The sequence below is a fragment of the Oreochromis aureus genome, linkage group 1 (genome assembly GCF_013358895.1).
Source record: "Oreochromis aureus strain Israel breed Guangdong linkage group 1, ZZ_aureus, whole genome shotgun sequence".
NCBI lineage: Eukaryota > Metazoa > Chordata > Actinopteri > Cichliformes > Cichlidae > Oreochromis > Oreochromis aureus.
In genome coordinates, this window is record NC_052942.1 from 26,824,926 (window position 1) to 26,852,012 (window position 27,087).

General features: G+C 37.4%; 1 protein-coding gene across 1 annotated transcript in view; it reads left to right on the forward strand.

Annotated features, from left to right (window-relative positions):
* The window catches only part of tspan15 (tetraspanin 15), a 63,352-nt gene extending 39,636 nt beyond the window's left edge, over positions 1–23,716 (forward strand). The window contains exons 5-9 of the mRNA XM_031737963.2: positions 419–514; positions 11,563–11,679; positions 16,097–16,147; positions 16,567–16,680; positions 20,595–23,716. Coding sequence (XP_031593823.1) covers positions 419–514; positions 11,563–11,679; positions 16,097–16,147; positions 16,567–16,680; positions 20,595–20,738 — 522 coding nt within the window. The 3' untranslated portion in view covers positions 20,739–23,716. The remainder of the gene's footprint in view (positions 1–418; positions 515–11,562; positions 11,680–16,096; positions 16,148–16,566; positions 16,681–20,594) is intronic.
* The last annotated feature ends 3,371 nt before the right edge of the window (positions 23,717–27,087 follow it).

The following is a 27,087-nucleotide window of genomic DNA, read 5'->3' on the forward strand; positions in this document are numbered from 1 at the left end:
TATGTTTGGTTATTAAAGCTTAATGCAATTCCACAGTTAACCCTGAAAGTCACACTACAAATAAAACCTCCAACTTCTCCTTTCAAAAGCATGGGTTATATTCAGCTCTGCTTTTATTTGGAGTTGTGGCTGAACTCTTTGTTTTAAGGTTAACCATGTCCACATACTGTAACTGTTGGGCAGCATGCAGTGTGCTATTAAAACAAGATGAGAACAAATACATCACCATAAATGGACTAGTGCAGTTTTGCTTACAGGACGTGTCGGCCCAAAGACATTTCATACAGCACCGAAAATGGCAACCAAATGGTTTTTGACACATACAAGTAACTCTAAAGCTCCACTGACAGATGTGATAATCTGACTTTCTCCTCTCCTGTACTATTCACAGTTTTGCTTTCTTTTTCCTCCCTCACAGGCGGAAACGTTATTGAACAAGAACATTCGAAAGGGCATAGTAAACTACTACGATGACTTGGACTTCAAAAACATCATGGACTACGTTCAGAAGAGGGTAAGACGACTCTTAATTTCCTGTTACTTGATAAACATCACCTGTGATAAAGTTGTTTTTACATACAGACTGTATTAATCACCCAGAAACCCTCAGGACTTTAAAATAAAGTCAGAAACCAAAGTTCCTTGACTTGACTTTAGTAAATCCCCATAAATCCCCAAATACACAGCTAAAGGATAAATAAATATCACAGCCTATCACTGATCTGTTTAAATAGTTTCAAGGGTTAAAGTTATGCCCTCTAATCTATAAATTATAAACTAGAATTAAAGACATGCTTCAGGTGTTCTTAAAGATGCAGTAAAGAGTCAGGTGTTTAGCTTTTCTTTTTTTTTCTTTTCTTTTTTTTCTCAGTAGGTGCATGTTGTTGTTATAAGCCCTTTAATGACAGCTATAATGTGACAGCCAAGCTAGTTAGACAGAACTAGTATTAGCTGGTAAATATCCAGGTAAACACTCACATCCAGTTATGGTCATATCTAGATAAAAAAACAAAAATGAGACCAAAATCCAGTGCGCAGACTATGGGTGAAGTCACAGTAGCAGTATCCATCTTTTGTATATAGTCTATGTTAATAATCTCCTGCAGTAGAGACAAAGCCTGATTATTATTATAAAGCTGAGGATTTTTTGTTGTTTTAAAACTGCACAACCAGTGAACCTGAATCCTCACTGAAAGTTTTTAGTTGCATTGCTGTGCATGACCATCAGAGCACACCGAGCTGCCATGCACACAGCCTGAAGCTGGAGATCTCTTTCCCAGCTTTTATCAAGCATATGGTAATGCACTGTAGGGGACAGCGGACTGGTCACACATTGAAACTAGCAGCCAGCTACAAACTCTGATTAGCACAGGAGAGCGGGCATATGTTCTGCACGCTACAGGCCTTCATCATTTTAAGGAATGTGTACTGTGGATTTGTGGCCTGATTGCGTGATAGTTGCAGGGTGCTTGAATTCCCTAAAGCCATTGTGTCGCAGGTGATTTGGTGGTTTAGAAAATGGGCTGAATTTTTTACACAGTTGTGGACTGGCAGATTTAACAGCATTTGAGCATTGTCCATGAAAGCTACAAGAAAGATCTTTGTGTGCATTTGGTCAGGACTGGGTAACTGATAATGGGTGTTTGTAAAACTTTCTCAGGATGAGAAACAGTTCATGCATGTCGATCTTTGAATGGAGGATACTGGCTTTTGCTTTGATGGGGCTTTGTCTCTGTAATACACCGAGCACACCCTGATCTTTTACAGGGTTTACACAGAGGGACAGATGATGGTTCATGTGAACGATCATACTTATGAACAATTGTGGAATGACCGGTTAATCTCACGTTAGAGTCTTTGGATTGTGTGAGAAAACTGCACTGCCCAGAGGTTACCAATGCAGGCACGAGGACAGGCAAACTGTACTCTATACTAGCTGGATGTGTAAATTGATCAACAAGGCATTTATACTGAGAGAACTGTTGCTCATTCGATAACTTCTCTTTTTTTAACCAATCGCTGTAAACCCTAGAGATGGCTGCGTGTGATAATCCCAGTAGATCAGCAGTTTCTAAAATACTCAGATGGGTCTGAATTGCATCAACAACCACACTACCTTAAATCACATTTCTTCCCTATTCTCTCAATTTGATCTTCAGCAGGTTATTAACAGGCAGCTGAAGAGGCCTAATAAATCTGGTCAGTTTATAAAGAGAGAATGCAACAAGATTTTTACAAATTAATATCTTTCTCTTTCACACAGAAGGTTTGTTATTGCTGGAGGAAAAAACATCTGAAAATAATGCATGTGCTTAGTTGGTTAGGACAATTAGATTGGTGTATTTATTTTTTGTCAAAGATCAGCAGCACCTTGGTTATGCAGATCTTAGTTTGTTGCGTAGAAAAGCAGTTCCGATTTATTATCTGTCAGAACATAAAAGGAGCCTCTTTTTTTTTTTTGGCAGCCGATTCATCCAGCGACATGTTTGAAGAACTTTATAGGAGCAAAGATTGCTTCAGTGATGTTAGAAAGGAATTTAACAGAAGCCTGTAAAGGTTTTTAAAGCTGCTTGCTGGCCCCGTTGCCCTGCTCTTAGAGAGATTAAGTGTTTTTCTGAAGAACTTCAATGGAAAACCATGTTTGAAAAAAACAAACTTGGAGGGAACTGAGACTGTCCTGAATTTATTTTTGTTTGTGAGAACGGTACCAAATTCAGTCATGCATTTGTGTTTGTGTCATGTAAATGGTGCCTTTTTTTTCTGTTCCTTTCATATAAGATTTAAAAAGGCGTCCCTTTGTTGTCGGTGGGTAGGTGAGAACAACTGAATAGGAAGTTTATGTTGCGTTTGTCTGTGAGCAATCAGAATATTTCACTGCTCATACAGGTCTGTGAACTTTGAGCACAGTTCTGTATCCAGCAGTGTTTTTAATATTCTTTTACATTATAAAACCATCTATTTTTTATTTTAATGTGTTCTGTGTAATGTCATCCCGTGTGCCCATTGAACTCTGGAAAAGCTCATATCCAGTCAGAAGAAAAAAACATTTCTAATGTGTTTAGATGACACCTCCGTATGTACTGTCAGATTATTTTCATTTTGTGTGTGTGTAATGCAAAAAGGGTCAGAGGAGTCTTTCCTGCAAAATGCCAGAAGGTGTTTTGAGTGTAAACTCAACAGGAGGCGTCCTGTCCCAGTCTACATGTAAATAGCTGCTGATGTTTTGGATGGGGCGACTTCCTAGTCATAATTGCAACAACAAAGAAAAATTGATTGTTGGGACCAGTTTTCAGGCTTGACAACGCCCTCATGCCTAAGAGCCCAAACAGTTGCCTCAGCACTTTTTCTTTTCTTTTTTCTTTTTTCTTTTTTTGTTATCGAACGGTCTCTGAATCCAGAAATTGAAACTGACAATCCAACATTCAGAGCCAGGACACACACATTGTTTAGTCAGAGGAGGCAGAATTTAATTTCTGCCATGCTATTTTTCTTCCATCCCCTCTGGTGACAGTCCATGCTGGACTCATTGTTTTCTGTTTTTCTTGAATGTGTCATTTCAGGAATGCATTTTGAAAACTCTTAGCATTTGGCACAAACATTCACTTTGGCTTAAGGATGAATTAATTGCATTAAAATAGTTAAATGTCACATACATGTCTAATAGGATAAAAAATATAATGATGCTTTTAAATCCGAAAGGTCAAAGCTTCACTTTCATAATTTTCCGGACGTTTCTCACTAAAACTATTCTTACAGTGAAATAGTGACCATTATTCAGATTTGGTAGGATGCCCAACTGGTGACACCCTCTGTGAATAAAGGACCGACTTGAGAATTGAGAATTTCACACTTTTTTCCTTACATGAACTTCCATAATTAAACCATTGCCTACTTTCAAGGTTATAACTTTGAGTTTCTTCATCCATCCATTCATTTATCCATCTCTTATACTGTGATGGGGAAGAGGCGGGGTACATCCCTGGACAGATTGCCAGTCTATTGTTCAGCCAACACAAAAAAATGGAATAGAATATTTCCAGTTTACCTCACATTTATCGGTATGGTCAGCTCCAAATATTTATAGAGATTTCTGAAGTCAGTAGGAGCGTGGATCAGAGAAAAGAGTAACTTGAGCAGAGAAATAGCTGTGTGAGTACTATTTTAAGATGGACTTTAAGTGAATCTCTCCTTGACAATATTAAAATCTGATTCTGTACAGGTTAAGACATCTTCACTTTAATAACTGAGATAAAACTCCAAATGTACAGTCACTTAAAAACGAAAGCACACCCACTTTCTAATCTAAGGGTTTCTGTATCAGGACATGTTAAAAATAACCTGGTCCTTAGCAGGTTCTAAATTTCGGTAAATACAACCTCAAGTGAACTAAAAAACATGTCATTTTACACCATGTCATTATTTAATTAACAAACATTAAGCCAAAATGCAGAAGCAGTGTGTGGGAAAATGAAGTACACTCTTACTGCTTCCATAGGAATGGGTAAGTAGGCGTTAATCAAATGCTCTTGATTAAATGATCATCAGCAAGTGTGACCACCTTTCTGACAGCAGAATTTTTGCCAGTTTGCTGATCCGGAGCATTCAGGTCTTTTACACAATGCCAACAACGAAACACATCAACAGTGATGAAATTAAATTGGAGAGGTTTAGTCTTAATGGATAGCACCGCATCTGGTAAAAGCCAAACACAGCATATCAGGACAAAGAGGTGGTCGAGGGGTGATGGTTTAAACTGGTTTGGAATTGGACCTGGACATCCTGCAGTCACTGACTCGACCATGAACTACTCTGTATACCAGAGTCGGATGTGAGGCAACATGTTTACCAGCTAAAGATCGTGCAAAACCGGGTCATGCAACAGGTCAATGATCCCGAGCACAGCAACAAAACTACAACAGAATGGATGGGAAAAGAAAAGACTTGCGCAACCTGTGTATAGACAAAAATCTGCAATCACCAAATGAACTGAAGCAACATGGTGAAGAGTGGGCCAACATTTCCCCACCTCATGTGAGAGATTGTGAGAGACTCATAAAGTCACACAAAAAATTGCTTACTTCAAGTTCTTGACGATTGGTTCTACAAGCGGATGTGGAATGACTCTAGGGTTCAAACTCCAGACTGTAATAAGCACACCACCACTTCCTGTTTCTTAACCGAATAAAGCAAGTAGGACAGGCATGGGGTCACATAGAAGGGTTTTGCATATTTGTTTTTCTCATTACATTTACACACTAACATAGCAGACATACACCTGAGCAAGACCAAGCAAAATCCATCTGAGGAGTTGACAAACGTTAGAGTTGGGCCTTAAGTCGAATTTCCATTTTTTACAAAATAAATTTTAACCATTTCGTATCTGAAATCTTGTATAGTGTCTGTAAGTGTGACGCTATCACTGGTTTTACTGTTAATGGCTCTTCCTTTGACACAGATATTATGATAAATGTCACATGAACCACAAAATAATTGATCTCTTAGTTTGAAACATACTTAAAGCTGTGTCTTCAGTGACAAAGCACATCTGTAAGCTTTTTGTTCCAGCTGTAAAGATATTAGGAAACATCTCATTCTGAGCGCAGAATTCATGTATAAGTGGTAGGTCGTATCATATCCGGTATTAAGCTGATTTCAAGCTGACCTTTCTATCCACTGTGCCTCAGTATTGTAATGGAGATGTGACATTTATTCCACCAGTAGAAGCTGCCTCTTTCTTCGCCCCTGCAGAGGAGACAGAGGGGACATTTTTCTCACACAATTACATGCATAATTTATCAAAATAGTTGTCATATTATTGACCACTTGTTGGTTTCATTGCCAGGAGCAACAACTTTTCATTTCCCTCATTAGATAACACCTTAGCCACTGCAGACACCTTGCTTCATAAAAACAATGGAGCTTGAAAACTTCACATCATTTGTTAACCACAATCTGCGCCCAGGCACAGCAATAAATACCCCCACAGCACTGCAGCAGGGCTTTGTTGTGTATACCAAGAAGTGTTAGAGCACTTCAAACAAAAAAGTCATTCAGGCAGACACTCTTTCAAACGCCATCTTTCCACAGTGCTGTACGTTTCACTCAGAAGTGATCATGCATATTTATAAGCGAATTCTGGATTCATCACGGAAAGCATTGGTGCAATTTAAGCATAGCAATTGTGCATAGACATGGTAAATTTCATTAAGAGAATACTGTGAGCATAACATTAAAGTTCATCCAGTGGTGTCTGTCAATGAAAATATAATAAACACAGAAACATAATACGAAATGCAGTAAAAAACAAGAAAAGTACGAAATCATTAATAAATCTTACATGAATGCACAAACACTAACCTTTGCCTTCCACTTACTGAAAACACTTGTATTCATTTTCAAGGGTTGAGGTAGAGACATTAAACTTATATTGCAGTATGGTTATGATTATGTGGAACATTTTCCATCCATCTAATAGAGTATAAAACTGTACCTATACAAATGTACTGAGTTATTACAGCACTTAGTTTTTTTGCGTAAATGACAAAATACTATAATTTTCTGTAAAAACAGACAAAACTCTTTTTCAGGAGCTATATCAGCCTCGGGGAAGTGGGTGAACTGGTTCCCTGCTGTAAAAATTTCAAGCTGCTGGTTTTACAAGGCCTACTGGTTTGATGGGAACTAAAGCCTGAGTGACACACTTTTAGAGACCAGACAGTGAACTTACCGGTATGTATTACCATAAGTCACTAGGAAAAAACTGTATTCTTCAAGGTTGTTTGGCGTCGATAGGTGCAATCTGTCACAAATGGGGTTTTAGGTGCTGCACTGGCAACTTCCTTGCTTTGGTTGCTAGTGGTTCTTATGGAAGCCGCCAACGTCTTTGCAAACTCTCACTACTTAGTCTTCAAGCAGTAGTGAAAATATAAGAAAAATACATTGGATTTAGCTCTAAGGCACAACGTTTAGTTGAGTTGCAAGCTGGAAAGGTTTATCTTTTGCCTTCAAATTTTCACAGCTGGTCAGTGTTTCATTAGCAAGTGTTTGCATACAAGTTGCCGTCTTCCATGCCAACTACGGGCAACTGCAGCACTACCAGCAATCTGCTAGTGACCAAAAGAATTACATGCATGTTTTTGGTGCAGCAACCTCTTTCAGTTACAGCTGCAAACCATTCGTCAACTTGGTTGGGCAAAATATATATTTTTGTAGAAAAAGAGGCTGCCAGGAGATGGCCAACCTCTAGATCCTTGTGAATGTCATTCTACTGAGTTAAAGCAGACTCTACAGAACTCAGCTGCCAGACTTTCAGCTAGAACGAGGAGACAAGATCACATCTCTCTTACTTTTTTACACTATGTTTAGAATTAAATTTAAGATTTTACTGATTTCTGTTAGTCTTTCATAGCTTTGCTCCAAGCTACATTTCTGACCTCTTAGTAATTACTATATGCACCAGAGGTCTTTTGCCTGTTCCAGGGGCCCAACTTAAAAAAATCAAAGGGACAAAGCATTTGCAGTCAGAGCCCTGAGGCTCTGAAACAACCTGTCTGGCGAAATCAAGTCAGTCACTTCCTTGAAATCATCTTTTAAAAATACGTTTATGAGAACGCGTTTCCCTCCCCTTAAATTTACTTTGAATTGTCTTTTTTTCCTACATTTGTCACTTCTGTTTTATTCTGTTGCTCCTGTGAAGCACGTTATAATGTGGAGCTTGAACAGTGTTATATAAATAAAGTCATAATTATGGTTATTATTAATACAGTAACAATAGTGAGTGATCCTGAAAAGTTTAGCAAACTTTTTGCAAAAAAACACCTCAGTCTTTAACCTGTAATCATACGCTCATTATGTTGCTGTAATTGCAACCCATGCTTTGAGCGGTTGGCTCAGACGGGGACTTAACCATACGGTTAGTCACAGTCTGCATGCAAGCAGCTAGTCATCAGTCAGCTGGACAGTCACAAAATTAGTCACTTATTCTGCAAATATTTAATTCCAGGAGACATTTGGGGAATTTAGTCACAATAAAAAAATAATAAAATAAACTCGAGCTACCACCTTACTGTTGTATATCTCTGCAAACCAGCTCAGCTAAATATTTTGTGAGGGTGACTTTTTGACCAATTAATGTTTATACAAATTCCTGACATGTCACATTCATGAGGATGTAAACACATAGAATTCCTTCAGCCACACATTAGGGGGGGAGAGGGAGAGAGAAGTCAAGGGAACTGATTTAACAATTACTCCATGAGGTTGCCAGTTTAAGACCTTTGGACAGATGGACAACCCCAGAACATAATGGCTTCGGTCATGACTGTCACCAGTGCAGTCATAAAAATAAATGAGGAGGAAAAAAAAACAATATTCTCTGTATCGCCAGCACAGCCAGACACTGTCTCTTTAGCGATCTACCAGAAATAAATTGTATCGGGTTCGTTTCATGAAAACATAAAAATTTGTCACATCACTTTTAAATGACTTTGTATTTCACCCTTAACTTTAGTAAACAAACTGTTGTGTAATCCATCCATCACTCTCACACGTCACATCAGAATCTCAGGAGATGAACGTGTTTTGAAAAGATGCTTCAGTTTTATCTCATGAGGCTGCGTAATGAATTGAACATGACAGTCTGCTCATAGACGGGATTAGATTGGGTGATACTCCACTGTTGCACCTACAACACTGAGAACTCGGTGTTCTTATATTAATTTTTGCTTGTTGTTGTGGGGTTTTTTTGTTTGTTTGTTTTTTGTGTGTGACCTTTCTTTGGGTCTTGACCCAGTTCTAAAAAAACAGCTGTGCAGAATCACACCAACAGAGGAGGGAGTATTGCTTTGGCAGACTGTCATCATATCAGCATACTGATGACACTGCCTGACAAAGAGCGCTCTCATATCTATTCATTTATTCATCGTCCCTCTTTATCTCTTGTCTCATTCTCTCTTTCTCCCTCATGTTCTCCCTCCCAATAAAATATTAGATTCAATAAGTGACTACCAAGCAGAGATACCAGTATTGGGCTCTGCTTCCCTCAATCTTTACTCTCTGAGGCAGCTGTGCAGTTGCTATCTACCCCAAGTGAAAGTGTAAATCAAACAAAAATAACTGAGATGTCAAACGGCAGCCGTAATTTACTCAGAGTGGCATCAATTGAGACATTTTTCCCATTTTTATAGCTGTATCCCATTAATGCTAATTGTTAACTGAGGCGATACTGCTATGACAAGTTCATTTGCATGTCTTGTATAATGAGAAGTGCCAATTTAAGGCTTATGCCCTATTTTAACTGTGAGTTTGTTCTTCAACAGTCAGCACTACCTTAAAAACTGTCTTATTGTAACTTTGGATGAAAACGGGAAACACAGTTCAGCACACCAAAGCAACTTTTCCACTCTGTACGATGAAAACTGAGCAAAGAAAGTGCCCATTTGTGCCTTTAGCAAATGTACAAAGAACTAAATAAAATGAAAAAACTGATTGCCTTAGTAATGAACACAGCTTAGGAAATGCCCCCTGAACCACCTTTTCTTATAATACAATCTGAAGAACTGCAAACTGCTCGTAGAAAACCTGATTTACAAAAACATTTAGATTTTTACATTGCTAGGTGGTTCCTAGAGAACATGACTGACATTCACATTAAAGCATGCATATTTTGCAAATTTTGTGGATATTAGATATTGTGAAACAAAAACCCTTCTATACTTTTGCGACATGTTGTAGATGCAAAAACGCTACAAATTCTCATTTTAGCTTGTTGGTTGGTGGTTGCTGGGAAACATGACATCATAATAAATCGTGCGCAATTCAGGTTTACATGGATGTAAATTAGATGTTCTTTTTATAAAATAAAAACAATATTAGGTTTTTCATAGGTCTTGGAGCTAGATAAATGCTACAAATGGGTCATTTTAGTCCATTTCTAGTTGGTTGCTAGGCAACGTTAAGACTTCATAAAATGCACATTATTTAAGTTTTTCTAGATATAATTTAGATATGATTTTTATAGCATGAAAATAACATATTCTTACGAGGAGTTGTAGGTGCATAAACGTTATGAATGGGTCATTTAAGCTTGTTGGTAGGTGGTTGCTAGGCAATGTAATGATGTGAAAGCCTTCAGGGTCCCAAGATGTACCTCTGTGCCAACTCTGGTTGCACAACTGCTGATCATTTAGGAAGAGTTTGGAAACAAATGAACAGAGATTTTGTGTATTATTGTGGGATTTGTGTTGTTTGTATAGTCAGGAAAACTTTATTAAAACTTTATAAACATATAAATATGTTTATAAATATGTTGTTGTCTTACTAATGCTAATGTGTTTTCCCAGGTTTGTTTGCTGTTGATTGTTTTTGGGGTTTTTGCAAAAAAAGAGGGCAATAAAAATGGCTGGTGCAGCCTCTGTTGATCCTACAACACGTGGCTGCAGGTGATGACACATAATGTTTCACTGTTCTTGTGAAGATGATAATTTCCAAATTTGATGCAGGTCAGTGAAGCAGCAAATTCTCTTTGAATATTCCAAATTAGTCCTTTTTTCTCCTCCTGGTGAAGTATTTTGTGTTTTCAGGTTTTCTTTCGAAATGGGAATATTTTCCTCAGATCTGAATATTAACATAAATTCTGATACATGGCCTGTGATGTACGAGCCACCTGTCCAGGTTGTATCCTGCCTCTCACTGAATGACATCTGAAATGGGACCAAACCCCCCGTGACTCTGAATTGGATAAGTGATTAAGGAAATGGATGGATAGACAGATGGATGCCCTTGTGCCGGAGTCGGCTCTGAGTATTTTGTACACAAACAGACCAGCCAGCACTTTACAAGGCAGGGACAGAGATGCATCCCCGAGGAAGAGCTTACATTTCTAGTGGGAAGGAAAAACGCACCTGCTCTTAAAAGTAATGAAGGAAGTAGATATAAGCAGGTTTTTGGATATGTGCAAATATCACAACACCTACCGACCTTTTCAAGAATGTGGTAGAAGGAATGAAAGGGGGAAGCTGCGTTTGCACAGTCAAATAATTTTGCCACCAGTGGAAAATCGTATTTGGATAGTAAACACAGCTGCATCTAAATGTGAATATTGGTGCTATATTCTACCTCATTTGTCTTGTAAACAGCTTAGTAAAATATTTTGTACGGGGAAACGTACAAACCTTCGATCTGCTCCTTTCAAATTCTGGCTGAAAGTGGAGGAAACGTGAGAAACAGAGAGCATAGTGTACACTGTACACTGATTTTTGAAGAGGAAGCACCCGGACAATCACATACTCTACATAATCTACTGTACAATATAAAGCGCCTTGAGGCGACTTTTGTTGTGATTTGGCGCTATATAAATAAAATTGAATTGAATACTAACTGGATGCAAAATGTTGTTAATTGTGCTTAATTTCATCCTAAAATGCTACTTTTTGGCATCATACCACCACAACAAAATTAATCGTGTTCACCTAGTTGGTTACTTATTGACTCTCTCTGTCTCTCCTGCGTTTTAAAACCACTTTCCTTTTCCTTCTTACCTTTAATTTTTGTCATCTTTGTCAGTTTAAGTGTTGTGGAGGTGAAGAATTTCAAGACTGGAAAGTCAACATGTACCACAACTGTAGTGCGCCTGGTCCGTTAGCCTGCGGTGTCCCATATACCTGCTGTGTTACTACTACGGTAGGTGTCATTACTGATGGTCTTACCACTACATCAGCTGGTACAATATATGCTTTTCCTGTTGCAATAATACTTAACTCTTGTATTACCAATTTCTATGCATGATGCTAACTGCTTCTGCCTCTTCTGATAATACTGCTACAGCACAATTTATGTTCAGCTACTATGTTTAAACCATTTTTATTATTATAATTACAAGTACATAATTACAAGTACATATTTTACATGGTATATAACATTTAAATGATGTTTTTTAGAAACTACTTGTGGGTAGACGTTTACATCCATCATGGGCACGAATGTCATGGAAATTTAGGACATTTAATGGTTTCTTTGAACAGCTTTTGTTTTTAATGACTGTTTGGAAAAAAAAAAAAGAACAAGAATTGGGTGCACAAGTTTGAATTTGAACTTATATTGTATTTTTTCTAGTCCATATAGCCTCAAATATATACATATGTCCACTTAAATCTTTTAAGAAGTGGTTTTAAATGTTCTACAGTGTCTTTTAACTTGATAATGCCAAGACCTATTACTTTCTTGTTAGTGATAATTACTGACTACAACCAGTAGTTTCTTTTTATCAGCATTAAAAAGATTTGTTTGACAGCACTCGTCAGATTGACAAATATTCGGAACGAGGGGAAATCCAAGGAATTCAGCAAAAATCTAAAGCTGAGACTAGTAGATTTGGACACGTTGGGAAAGTCGCTTGGGGCCATTTCTAAACAACTGCAGATCATCAGTTCATCAGTTCAGACAGGTCTATGTAAGCACAATTTTGCAAAAGCTTGGAAGAATACCAAAACTGTCATCTTCACATAAGAAGAAATAGGTTGTAGGATGTTCAGGACAAACCAAGGCTCAAATCTGCCGTGAACTGGAAGCCATATGCCTTTTGGAGAAAGGTTTTATGGTCAAAGATTGAGCTTTTTGACCATAGTGACAACTTGAGGTTTTTAAACTTTTAACTGTCAAGCATGATGGTGGTAGTGTCATGCTCTGGGACTGCTTTGCTGCCAATGGTACATTACATTACACCGAGTAGATACCTCCAAATTCTTCAACTTGATCTCAAATTAACAGCTAGACACTTAAAACTAAGACACAGCTGGGTGTTCCAGCAGGACAATAACCCCAAACACTCATCAAGACTGATATGTGGTTTGGAATATTAACCAGTTTAATATATGTGTGGATTTGAGAAAATCCTTAAAATAAATTCAAACGTGTAAACCAAATGTTAAAAGACCAAAATGACTCTGGCATTTACCATCTTAAACTGTATCTCATGCTGACCTATTTTTAATGGGGTCCAGTTATGAAAAATATGAAGCTAGAATACATTAGGTCCCCTGTAAAAGAGGATTGCACATATTAAACACACCTGTCTCTTCACTGGAGTTAATGAACACTTCATGCTAAGAGGTTTTTAAAAATATTGTGTAGGTGTTTTGTGGCTGCAGTGGGAATGAACAAAGTCTGATTAGTTAAAGCTAAAGATTCCAGGTTTGCTGGGGGTCGATATTCACGTGAAAATATGTGAATAAGTGGCTAAAGTGTGACGTGAATTTATCTTGATACATCCTCATCTGTCTCATGAGAGGGTTTTTGATCTGCAGTTGTGCTGAGGAGAACTCCCAAAATCCCACGCAGCTTCACTTCTGAGAGACAAATTACACACTGTGAGATGCTGGCATTTTATTTGCTCAGGAAGGCACCTTCTCACTGAGGGCATGCAGTTTTATCTACAGTGAGAGCTGAAGATCAGAGTTAGATACCAACTAATCTGTAATTTTATCATGTTTGTTCCTGAATTCGTTTTTTAAGGTGTGTGTGTGTGTGTGTGTGTGTGTGTGTGTGTGTGTGTGTGTGTGTGAGTGATTGAAGCTCTCAGTCACACAGGCCTAGAGATCTGTCGGCGACACCTTCCTTTCCCCCAGCAACCCAAAATGCTTGCAGCCCCAAGCAACTGCTAAACAACTGAAATTCAGATTTTCATTTGCAAAGTGGTTGGCGTTAAGGAATGCACATTTTTCTCTAGTGCTCTGTGGTTGCCACTGTCTGTGTGTCTGGGGCTTAAAGTAATTGCTCTTGCATGCAGAGTGACATTTAAAATGCACCTCTTCACCCTATATTGTGATTAAGCCTTAGCCATGGCATATGCAGGCAATTTTCTCCACCTCTAAGTAGCAAAGGCTCCCTGTAATCTATACACCTACACTGTCCAGTAATTATAAGGACAAAGAGAACAAAGAGAAAGTCTCGAGCTAAACACACAACAGTTTGATGAACTGTGTCTGAACTTATGAAACTGATCTCATCCTACATTCTCTAAATTTAATTTAATTACAAAGTTTCTGTGTTGGCTCAAACTTTTTGTTAGTTTAAAAAAAATATTCCACAATTTTGCATTTTAGTGAGCCAGTATAAGACTGTTGTAACAGAGATCTCTGCTACGGATGGGTTCACCTCAGCAGGAACACAGAGGGGGACTGGGTTGAGCAGTGAGCAGCCTTTTTTCGACACTTCACAGGAACGCACACTGCATAAACTCACTGTTGGAGCTTGCCCACTGTCACGCACTCAACTGTAAACAACAACTCAAAAAAAGACTCTACTAAGTTCTGTGCACAGCCCAGCCCCTGCCATAAGACCAGTTGAAAAATGGCAAAAAATCATATTTTGCATTGTTGGATATTAAACAGGTTCCAAGCAGAGCTTTAATATGCAACAAGAAGAAATGGGAGTGAGACAAAACATTTTTTGAGCATGCAATTTATTGAAAACGGCATTTAATCTTGGTTGGATTATAGTTTAATCATGGTTGGATCTTGTTAAGATCAACCATGCAAAATATGAAATATGATTATTTTATTTATTTTTTTATTTTTTGCCACTTTTCAGGTGGTGTTAAACTTTTGATCGGGTCTGTATCATACAGACCCAGCTCACAACAGCATCAAAAAAGAAATTGATTAGCAGCTCGTTACGGGTCCAGTAGTGCTTAGTGTTGGTTTAAACGATTCTCTGTCAGTAGAATGATTGACATAAGTACACGTTATGTATAATTTAATTATGTAATGTAGTTTAACATAATTATATATAATACAAGGCCTGCTTACTTCTCATTAGTAATCATGATTGACTACAACTGGTAAGTTCCCTTTGCGGCACAAAAACAATGGGAAAGTCCAAGGAAGTCACTGAAGATCTAATAATGAGAATTATGCATTTATTCAAACTGGAAAGATCTCTCAGTGCCATTTTTAAACAAGATAATTCCAAGATCATTCAAACAATTGTGTGTGATTACAAGCTATTTGGATCTCACCACTTTTCCACTGACTGAAATACCCAAACTATCACCCTTAGATTAAAGGAAAGTTTGTTAGGATGTTCAGGAACAATCCAGAAATCACCAAGACTCAAGTCTGGAACACCAGCATCTCTGTCCAATACAAAGTTAGTTTTACATGACAGGGTGCTGACCAAGAAAGAAGCACCTGCTTCAAAATCAGCACCTTCAAGCCTTAACCCACATGGACAAGCCAAATGCCTTCCTGAGAGAATTTGTATGGTCAGACAAGTCAAAGATTGAGCTACGTGGCCACAATAACAAGAGGTATATGTGAAGTAGTCCCAGCCAATTTAAATGAACTGTACCAATTCTGCCAAGAAAAGTGCCAGAATTATGGTAGAAGCTTGTTAATGGTTACCAAAAGCTACCAATCTGGTAAAGCTACAATTTGCTATGTGACATTTAACCAATTATTAGTGGGGTGTATGTATATTAGAGCCTATATACATACTTTTGACCCTGTGTGGATTAGAGAAAATCCAAGAATAAACTTAAGGTCATTAAAGATGTATGCTATAAAATAATTCCACCTTTGGAAAAGAACAATTTAAAAAAATCAGTAAAAGCCTGAAATTACCCTGACGTGTGTATGTTAACTTCTAAACACAACTTTAATGGAAAGATTGTTAAGCAGCCTAAAGACAAGTGTTTTCTTTCTTTCTTTCTTTCTTTCTTTCTTTCTTTCTTTCTTTGACTAGCAGCATTTTTATGTGGAATAAAAATGGTCTTGACAGAATGTTTGGCAGAGAGAAAATGGCAAAACAGGTCCCAACCTGCCAGAGATGACTCACATGAGTGGCAACGGATTCTGTAGAGCAGAGCATACATGTCCTTAATGCAGACTTATCTTTGCGAACAAACATGGATATAAAGATTTAGAGGTTTATTTTTAATTCCACTTAATTTTAGTTTTAATACAACAAGATATAGGCTGCAGATGACTCTGTTCTGAAGATAAAACGGTTAGATTAGATAAAAGCTTTTATTCTCCTGTCTGTCCCCACACTGTACAGCTTTCTGTTAATTTTTATTTGAAACATTTTACTTCTCTTTCAGGCTAATGAAGTGCCCAACACTATGTGTGGGTACAAGGCCCTAGATGACAAGGTAAGACCTCAAAGTCATAAAACGTCTGTGCTGGAAATAAAAAAACAAAGATGAAACATTTATTAGAGCTCTTCCCAATTTATTATGTCCTGAAATATCTATTGTGACTGTTGTATGCTTTATATCCACAGAAGGTTCATTTAAACTGGGAATTGCAGACAGAAAACTGGCAGTTGCTGCTTTTTTTTTTAATGTCATTGATAGCTGAATGTTTCTTAGCATAACTCTGGATGTGCCATGTGTATGTGCTGTGTCGCTCTCACACAACTGAGGACAAGTTTCAGATAATTAAGTAATGGACTGGTCTTATTATAAGCAAGGAACAGAAAGTTAAACAGTTGGAAGAAAGGAGAGGGAGATGCCTTTGACTTTTTGTAGTTTTAAAATCGGACTAACCACCAGTGCTCTGTGTCCCACAGCATCAACCACTGCCTGAAATCTATAGAAGAGGCTGCACTAATGCATTCATTTACTGGCTGCTGGACAATTATAAGATTATGGTCATACTTCTGTTTTTGATCCTAGTGCCTCAGGTACACACACACACACACACACACACACACACACACACACACACACACACACACACACACACACACTATCAACACCAATAAACAGACAAGTTTCTCTCATGAGCAGTTTTATGATGAATACTGAGGAGTGGATTTGTACAGTGTGTACAGTGAGATAATGATGCAGATGCTTTACCTTTCTACTCATTTTTTTACAGGTTAGCTTTTCCCATTATCTCTGGCCTTTTGTTCTCCTATTATGTTTGTATAGGAGTGTTCATGCAGAAATGAATGAAAGACCATGTGCTTGACTCTGTTTGCATGTGCAAATATTTACACTCATTTTTAATGTGTTTTTATCCCAACTATGACTCACTTTGTAACTATGTGTTTTAAAAAGTTCTAAACAAATACAGTTATTACTGTGGTGAAGGGAAAGCTGTCAATGGTTGGTACAAACGACAGCAATTAACTTCTTCAAAAGGGTGTTTGAATAAAGGTGCAGAGCTCTGGAGGGGAGGGGCACAGAGTAGAGGCATGCATCTTTCAATTGTTGCCCATGGGACAGAAAATGGATGGGTGGATGAACCTCCAAACAGATCTGATTTAAAAAGATGCACTGAAAGAGCCTTTTAGAAGCACAATTTAACACAAAACATTAGCTGCAAAAAACAGGCTGGTTTAGTATGGTTTACCTGAGACAAAGATGACTAAGTTATATTGTAATGTGTAGTACTATATATGAGGAGTTATCTGTATCACTTTGTAGCCAAATTAGTTTTATTTGCATTATGGATATTTATTCCCACCATGGATGTTTATAGAACAATTACCATTTAATTTTACTTTAAACATTTAATTGTTAAAAGTTAAACTCAATACAAAAGTATAGACAGACATAGGCAGGCAGATAGATAGATAAATAAATAATGTAATAAAAGTCTGAACAGAAAGCCTGTTTAAACAAAACAACTAAATGTAGACTAAAAAGACTCCCCGGCCTTTAGTCATGTACGAGGAACAACTAACAAATTCTGAACTTGTGAATGGAGATAGTGAGCAGCAGTGTGTTTGTAAGAAGATGAGATAAATAATCTGGAGCATGGCCACTTAGCACTCTGTGTGTAAATACAAGAATTTTAAACAAATGGTAAAATCTATTGGGAGCTAATTTATTGAGTACAAGATGGGAGTGTTGTAAGCTTGATTTCTAGAACGTGTTAATAGTGTGGATGCAGTATTTTGTACAGATTGGAGAGATTATTTGTCAAAACCAGTAAACAGGGCATTACAATAATCTAAACACAAATGCGGGATTTTTTTATTTTTATTTTTATTTTTTCGGTTCAACTGCGCAGACCAGAGAAGAATCTAATATTGTACCAAGATTTCAAACACTGGACATTTGAACCAAAGAGGCAAGAGCCGGACTTATTTTAGTATATAGTTCAGGTGCTATAATTATTGTTTCAGTCAAGTTATCATTTAAAACAAGGTAATTGCTAGAGAGCTAAACCCAGTTAACAGTGGGTCTACCTGGTAAAGCTTAAAAGACATATATAGCTGAATGTAATCATCATAGAAATGATAGGAAACGTCATTAAAATACTAAATGAGGCCAGCTAAAGGAAGCATGTAGAACAGTGGTTCTTAACGTGGGTTCGATCGAACCCTAGGGGTTCGGTGAGTCGGTCTCAGGGGTTCGGCAGAGCCTCCGCCGTGACATGCACGGCTCATTTTGTGCACCAGTAAAAAACATATCTATGTCTTGAATTTGAAAAAAATCCTATTTTATTTTTCACTAAAGAGGGGTTCAGTGAATGTGCATATGAAACTGGATGGGTTCGGTACCTCCAACAAGGTTAAGAACCACTGATGTAGAAAGAAAATAATACTGGACCCAGGACTGAACCTTGTGGAACCCCGCAGGTTAGGGAGATAATGTTAGAGGTGGTCGAACAGAGGTCCTATGAGATTTCATGCAACGTTGTACAGTTTTTCAGTTGACCTTTTCGTGATGTTGATAGGTGTGACTGCAGTGTTGTGTCATTTGTACTTCAGATTTTGAGAAAGCAAACTTGTACTTGCTTCCGTATTTACCAAAACAGATTGCAGAGACCTATCAAGTGTACCTTTTAGAGCTCCGTGGAATAAATCATCCAAAACCCAGATTAGCAGGTGGAATAAAATGTAAATTGCTTAGGCACATCTGACAGCACCACAGCCTTAGGGGAGATAAAATAAGATGTGCAGTTACTTGCTGGTCCAATTTATTTAGACTTGCTTGGACCAAACAGGTCATAATAAAAACACAAAAATGAACTTTATTTTAAAATATTCTTTCTGAACTTAAAATAGACCAAAGATTTTCTTTTTAAATCAGACTTTTATTCTTTTCCAGCATTAAAAGAATAAAATCTACAAATGCACACTATTCATTCACTCTACACACCTTATACTCCTTCATCCTTCCCTTTTCTTGAACCAGATCCATTGGTAGTGTGGATGTAACAGCACAGATGCTGTTTTTCATTACTTTGCCATTTCTACCCTCATGAATCCCATTTTCAATCATACATTTAATAATCCACACACTCTGGCAGCTATGAATATATGAATGTAGGCTGTGCTGGACTTTAATAAGCATGTTGAACTTCACAGAGCTGTGCAGAAGGTGTCAGTCGTCCGGTTCATTAGACAGGTGCTTCTCTTTTGCTCTTTCTCACACATCCCGATTTCTCAGGTGCTGCTCAACATTTAATCTGGTGTCCCACTCTGTCGGATACTTGAGGTTACTTAAGGATGTTTAGTTCCAAGTGGAAAATTTCATCACACTCAACAGAAATCTCTACATAGCAGGACAAGTCATTTTCATCTCAGCTTCCAGTTTAGATATCAATTGTGTGTATTTCTGGATGTGTGAATAGTGCAGGTCTAATTAATAAAAAAATAATAAAATAAATATTAAGCAACTTTATTCAAGACTTATTAAAATGGAAAAAAAAATACGCAAAGTACCTTTGTTCCTCTCCTTTCTATGATTCACTGAGATTATTTCTACAAATTTCACAATCATGAAAAAGCAAATGGAACGAATACCAGCTCTAAATATAAATAAATAGATTAAAGTATTGCTGATATGTGTGCTTTTGTTATCTGAGATGTGAGCTTAATTTCTTGGATGCGTTTGCAAAGTAGAAAATATTTTTTTGGTAAAGGCTGTGTAGATACTTGTCAGCTATTCCTCAAAATTGCATTAGGCACAAACTTAAACAAGTCAAAAAGAAAAGTCAGAAATGGAAATTAGAAAGCCCTTCCTCTTCTTGCGTAATCTTTTTCTAAGTCATTACCATAGGACAAGCACAGACATTATACATAAAAGCCTATAGAGGATTTACCTCGTACATGGACTTTCTTGGCATTCACAGACCTGTATTTAATAATTAGCTGATTTCTTTCAGGCCTGAAAGAAAAAAAGCTGGGAGGAGGTACTTGTGTCTAGTTCGCTAGTTCTCGTTTGAGAAACAGAGAAACAGAGAGATTTCACCCTCAGTTTTGTTGTGTGGACAGATGTGGCAGGAGTAGTCGCATGCCCTTATTATTTAGAAAAGGCATCACTGTATCTCTGCAAAGATAAACTCTGAAACATACAAAGCAGCTGCTACCAGCAGACCGCCAGCTGATCAGGCTGTGCAGTCCTCATGCAGACTGATGTTGCTTCAGGTGATCTTTCAAAGGATGTCCAGTTTATCTAAACACACATTTCCTTTGTTCCTTCCGCCTCACATCTCTTCTTTTAATCTCTTCCTCATTCTTACATTAGGGAGGCTTAGATACAAGGTAAAGACACAAATGAGACTAATGAGAAGCAGCCACAGTCACCTTTCTTCCACCATGCTTATTAAGACTCTCTCTCTCTCATTCCCTCTGTCTAGTTCTTCGGCGTGATAGTCACCCGGATATATATCACTCGTGTTGACGACTTGAGTAATGAGTACGTTCAACCCACCGAAGAAGTTGTACTACGTCAGAAAGGTCGCTTGGACAAATGGTTCAAATGTATGCCAGAATGGGACTGACAGAAAACGGCAAGTAGCGAAGAGATCTGAGATCTGATGTTCAACTGTGCTTTTTTTTTTTTCTTTTACGCTGTTTTACTTACTTTTAACAACTTTGTTGAAATACAGTGTACTAATGGATGAGTGGAAAATAATAACTTGTTTAGATATGAACTTTTAACTGCAATGTGCCTAACACGGTCTCAGGGATAAACACAAAATACAAACAACCACTTTTGTTTCTTACTTTTATATGAAATGAGTCTTTTCCAGTGCAACACACAATCACAGTTTGTGGCGTTAATTTTGATACTTTTCTACCCCCGTTTCTTCTGTTGATTAAACCATTGCTTGACCTTTGCAGATTCAGCATTGATTATTTACAATGAAGCGTTGGTATACATAAAAATGGTCTAAGATGACTTTTTTGTTTGTTTGTTGCTTAAAAAAAGCTGGTCCGTTTGCCTTATTTGTATCTCCTGACGTGTCCAGGACAAGTGTTACCTATGATGCTCAGATGTATTACAGATATTTTATTAAAGCATAAAAAAAAACTTTATTATGAAATACAATTTTGTCAGTGGCAACAGAAAATAAAAATATGAATCTTAGCAAAGTGGCGTTGCCATAACTGACTATCTCAGGGTGCCTATAAGCAGCAACCTTGTCTTTTAGAAATTGCCACTGCATGCCAGTTTGAATACTGCTGTTAGTAGACTTGCATGTAGTACAGTATGTATACTACTCCTTATTTATGTAGTGCCTGACAATCAGCACAGTACGACTGTCTTTAATCAAACAATTGTGCAGTGGAAACGATTTGTGATTGACGTGTTAGTCATGATTGCATGTTTTCATTTTTCAAGCTGTCTTTTCACAGAATAGTGAAGTTATAAAGGCAGCACTTTAGATCTGCCGTTTCCAAAGCTGTGGACGTGGCACAAATTTTGTTTTCCTGTAATTTGCCGCTTGACTTTTTTATTTAGCTTATCTTTTACATGTTTCTATGATCTAATGAAGAACAATTTGGGGCGTTTCATAATTTTCAAAGACTTTTATTGGCAAATAAATCAGATTTATGTAAACAGTGCCTGTTTGCAGTGTTGACCCTTCTTCATAACAGCTCCCTCTGGCATGCTGAATATCAGTTTCTGAGTTCATGAGTATGCTTCTGATCACTCTGCGAAACAGTATACAATCACTGTGAACTGCCAAAATTGAAGCAGTAAATTGTATGAAGTACAAAATCTGTGCCACTGCCAACAACAACAATCACATGATGCCTAACCACAGGTTCAAAGGGAACAATACAGAGATATTTCCCACTGACTATTGTTGTGTGGAAAGATGTAACAGGAGTAGTAGTGTGGCCTTGTTATTTAGACAGAGCATCATTACAGCAGAGCTATAAGTGCAACTCACTCGGTAATGAGTGTGGGTGTGGAAGTATACAATGTGAGGTATAGCGACGTTTATTTACCACTAATTACCAGCAGTAAATCAGTCACACAGTTCTTCCCGAACATGGTGAAATGCTTGGAAGTATAGTCACAAAATGTCCTTACAACACTATCATGAACTCCCAGAACCTCAAACTTCACAAGCTATGGAAAGCTGACTGGTAACCACACTTTTTTCCCCCCTCATCTTCAACCTAACCACATATTGCACATTGGATTCAAACCCATACCTTCGGTGACTACCTCCCTACTGCTTGTCAAAGTGATGTCACCGAACATAATGCAACACCATTGGTTATTTCTCAAGTTGCCTCACAACAAGAGGGTGCTGGGTTTTCTGCAGGACCTCTGTTTCTACACTGGGACACTATCTTGCAACATAAAACTCTAAATCTAAAGTGTTTCACATATTGGTTAAATAAAGGTTAAAAAACAGATTGGTGTAAATGAATTAACATTGTGACAAAGTGTTGTATTCTATGAAGTTGAACATGATTGACTGTAGAGAAGCAGATATTGCTTTAAAATATATTACAGCTTATAATCATTGTGGTTTTACTATTGACGTTTATATATGCACTTGTTATGACCTAACTGAACAATGTGAATTTATTGTACTGTTGAACTTCTTGCTTCTGATGTAACATCAAACGAGAGACCGAAGTTGTTTTTTTTGGTTTTTGGTTTTTTAGATTGATTGCTTTCTTCCTTTGTCATATGTACTCATTACTATCTTTAACATGTATCTATTACTGTAATATATTATTCTGGGGCTACATCATGGCTAAAGCACATCTGCAATCATTTCAGGTTCCACTCAGTTCTTGCCTTTATTTATTCGGCCAAGGTTTACAGAATATTGCAGTGGTCCAGAAAAATGATTTTTTTTTTAAATTATTTTTTTTGTTGCATATTACATATTTTATTAATTTGGTGTTGGTTGAGCTTGAGCATTTGTAACTACTGGCTGGTGGTGTGTATATACTCTGTTGTACGGGGGTTTTATTATGCGTTACAGTTATTTTATACTCTTTACTGTGAGGATGCATTTAGAGAGAATCAGTTTCAATATAAAGCGATAACAGCTTCTCAGCATTAAGGAAATTATTTTTTTATAATTTGACGCATTTAAAAATAAACTATTTTTAGTTACATGGATTTAATTACATTAATGTCACTGAATGTGCTTCGTTTGTATGCCTCATTAAACTAACGGTGCTAAGGGAACTATTTTGGCTAATTAGTTTGTCACAACTAAATTTTTGGGAAATTTGATTGAAATTGTAATGCAAGTTACAAATAAAAATATATTGACCCAGTTCACCGTCCATGTGACATAACAATATATATGGGTAGTTCTGTTATTTTCATATTCATTATTTGTCACTGGTTGTATAAATATGTACAAAGGTGGTCTCATCTCCAAACCTGTATTTAAAAGTTTGTACAGTGTTGGAAAGACTGCGAAACATAATTTGAAAGTATGTTTTTGAAATGCTTTGTTGGGTTTAGGTTAAAAAATAAAATGATTCAAATATTTTAAGAGTCCTGTTGTTTGTCTTTTAGTGAACTGTATTTAAGGAACAAATCATAAAAGCAACTCAATCACCAAACATCTCCCCAAGTCTACACCCTCTCCTAAAAATTGTCACTTCTGGCTCCAACTAATCAAAATCATTAAACTTTAAAACAGCTTTAAAATTATAGTACTAAATAGGTCGCCCTGTGGAGGTATTTCGGGTGATGCTGTATAAATGATTGTTGACATCATACTGTGTATTTTCTAGGCCAGGCTTCATCCTGAGTTTACAGCTGTGTGTAAATTTTTCATGTTGAAGTATGTGAGCATCTACGGACAAAGACAGAGCAGATGAAAAATGTAAAAGTTCCTGAATTATTTCCATAAAAGTCTCCAAACAAAGCCAGTTCTTGTAATAATTCAAGCTGTCACATTCAGTTCCACTGTTACAAACTGTCACTGATGCTTACATGTAAAATGCCCAAGAATGATCCGTATAACAGGACATTCATACCAAAACATACAAGACAACATAAGAATACTTTATTAGATGCGCATTAGAGAAAGAAACCTACTTGTTAAATTGTTTCTTTGGTTTAAACATAATAGCAAAATAAGTAAATGTATTTATCAAAGACTCAGGCTGAGTGACAATAATCTTTTTTGTGTTTAAAATGTTACTATTGCAATATATTGTTTTTTAGTATATTTAGGATAAAACAGTGACCAAAATTTGTGGCAATGAAAACCTCTAAAATTGAAAAATTAGTTTAGAGTCATTTTATTTCTAATTTTACTTTTTACATTACCAAACAGCATTTGTTCTTTTTTCTTCTCAAACACAAGCACCATGTGTACATGACGTCTCTTCTGTTTTACACATTAGAGGAGTTTATGTGAAAAGAGCAGGAATGTCCACAGAGTTTGGTGTTTATCTGTTGTACGATCTTTCTTCCTCCTGCTCCTGCTGCTCCACAGACTTCCTGCTGAATTGAAACCATTAATATTTTACTTTGACCACCACTGAGGACCAGAAAATTATTTTGCTTTATCACAGAAAGAAGACACTTTTGGGAATGATCTGAAAGGAAAGGCCATGTTCCACCAACCAACAGCTTAAGAAAACAATATAAATAATCATAGCAATACACTCAGACTCTGGCTTAATTTTAAAGCAAGTACTGTAAGCTGTCCATGGTACAAAATTAAAAGATGATCACAGCTATTCATCTCCTTGAGAGCAGTGATGTGGTTACCCCCAGACCATTATGAAATTGAGCTGTTCTAGAAATACAACCTTAGGCAGAAATTAAGGGACAAAAGATACTAGATCCTCTTTTTCAGTGAAAAATAAACATAACCTTTTCAAGACAACATTGTAAATATACCTATAATATCTGATAATGTAATATAAACTCACACTAATTCATCTTGTGCTAATTATATTTGTAAAACAATACATTTTCAATTAATTCATTTTGTTAGCTCCACTATAACACAGTTCAATCTTGTATTTCAGTGCAGCAGTAGTATTATTACCGGGTAATGTTGTCTTCTAATGCATGACTATGGAGAAGTGGCCCAAAAAAAAGAAAATCCCCCATAAATTTCCTTAATCTTTTTCTAAACTTTTACTTGAACTTCAAAGAAAACAAACTGAAGTGAAGGAAAGATGTTAAGAAGAATTCATAATGATTACTGGTGTGCTCAGAGAGCCTGACTGCACTTAACACTGGCCTCCTTAATATTGTTCCTGAATTGGGTCTCAAACGGCAATGTCCCAAAAATGTGGTAAGCTCATCTTAGTTGCTTCAGTTCAGTAAAAGAGAACAACTGGTGAAAAATATTACCTCAGCTGCAAGATTAAATTCCAGAGGGAATAAATAGCCTATAAAAGGAAATGAAATGCATGTCACATTGAAATTAGTTGCGTATCCTTGGCCACTCATGTTTTCTCTTCATGCTGTAGAGATGAGCAAGTGTAACTAATGCCTTTATTAAGGCTTTCTGTGACGGAAGAAAAATTAATTATGATCATCCTAAGGCAGCAGCGCGTAAATTGAGGATATAATTAATGCAAACTGAATTATGGTAAACCTTAAATTAACTCTGATCAGTTTTATGTAGCTCATAATCCTTCTTTAGATTAGCTACGCAAGAAGCAGTTTTTATAACAGTAGCATTATGTTCAAAGTTCACCTGTGGGTTTAACAGCCTGCTGCTGAAGGTTCAAAATATATCAGCATGCCAGAAAATATCTCTTATCGGACTGACTGTTTTCACGAACGAGTGTTACTTTGAACTTTGGGACGGCGTTATCGGCTTTCCTTTTATAAAGGATGGTCCGGTGTATAATAAAGAAAGCACTGAAGCACCTTTCCTAGGGATTTAAAGAATTCAAACAGCTCTTGTTATGACTGCCACACAGATACTCCACAGAATCCCTTCACTCTGTTAGGAACCTTGCTAAAACCATAGGACTGCAGCCTGTGTTTATCGAGACAGGAGGCCTGTCCACAACTACAACCATTGTTGTATTTGCTTAAGATAGAATTTCACAAGTTCCCAAGCACCCACTGCCTGAGAGTGGTTACTTGATAAGTTTCTGTTTTGCAAAATGAGAGTAAAATAAATGTGACACGTACAGTGTGTCATGTGCAGCCAGTGCTGTCATAGATTCAGCAGTAAATGGTGGAATCCTGTTGCTGAGCATCTGAGCACGTTTGCGTGAGATAGTCACATATTTCTTCCAGCAAGCTTCCAGCCGAGTAGTTTGTCCTTGACAATTAGTCATGAACCGTCTTGCCTCATCTGCAGGCAAATTTAAGAGGGCAAACCTCTCTTGGTGTGGGAGTCATCTTGTGAGGTTATGGTTTTACAACATGAGAGAAAAAGTACGTGTATCTCCCTCTCAGTCTGGCTTTCTGTCTTCCCCTTGACTTTCACCTCTCCTCTTCAGCTGTTTACACCAAAACAAGCAGACAGCTGTACAGACAGCAGAGTGATTGGTCTGTCGGGCACACGGCATGTCTTATATGACCATAAGTGAAAGGGTTACAGAAGCAAACAGTATATGCTTTAAATCAGATTCTTCACTGGTTTTATAGTTTGTTTATAGTTCCTCTGAGGATGAGGCTGTCTGTATGTCTGCTGCTTCTGTCTCTTTGTGGAATCCAAATCTCAGCAATGTTCAGGACTCTGTGGGGGTCACACCATCTGTTGCAGCATTCAGTCACATTAGTTGTCGCTGAAGATGGTTCTTTACAACAATGACATTTGGCAGAAAGTCTTCCATAGGGAACATTTCTGATCAGGCTTCTCTAGACTGTGAACCAGGGCTCTGCTGTTTATCTTTTACCTCTTACTAGTTCTGCTCCATGATGTGACTAGG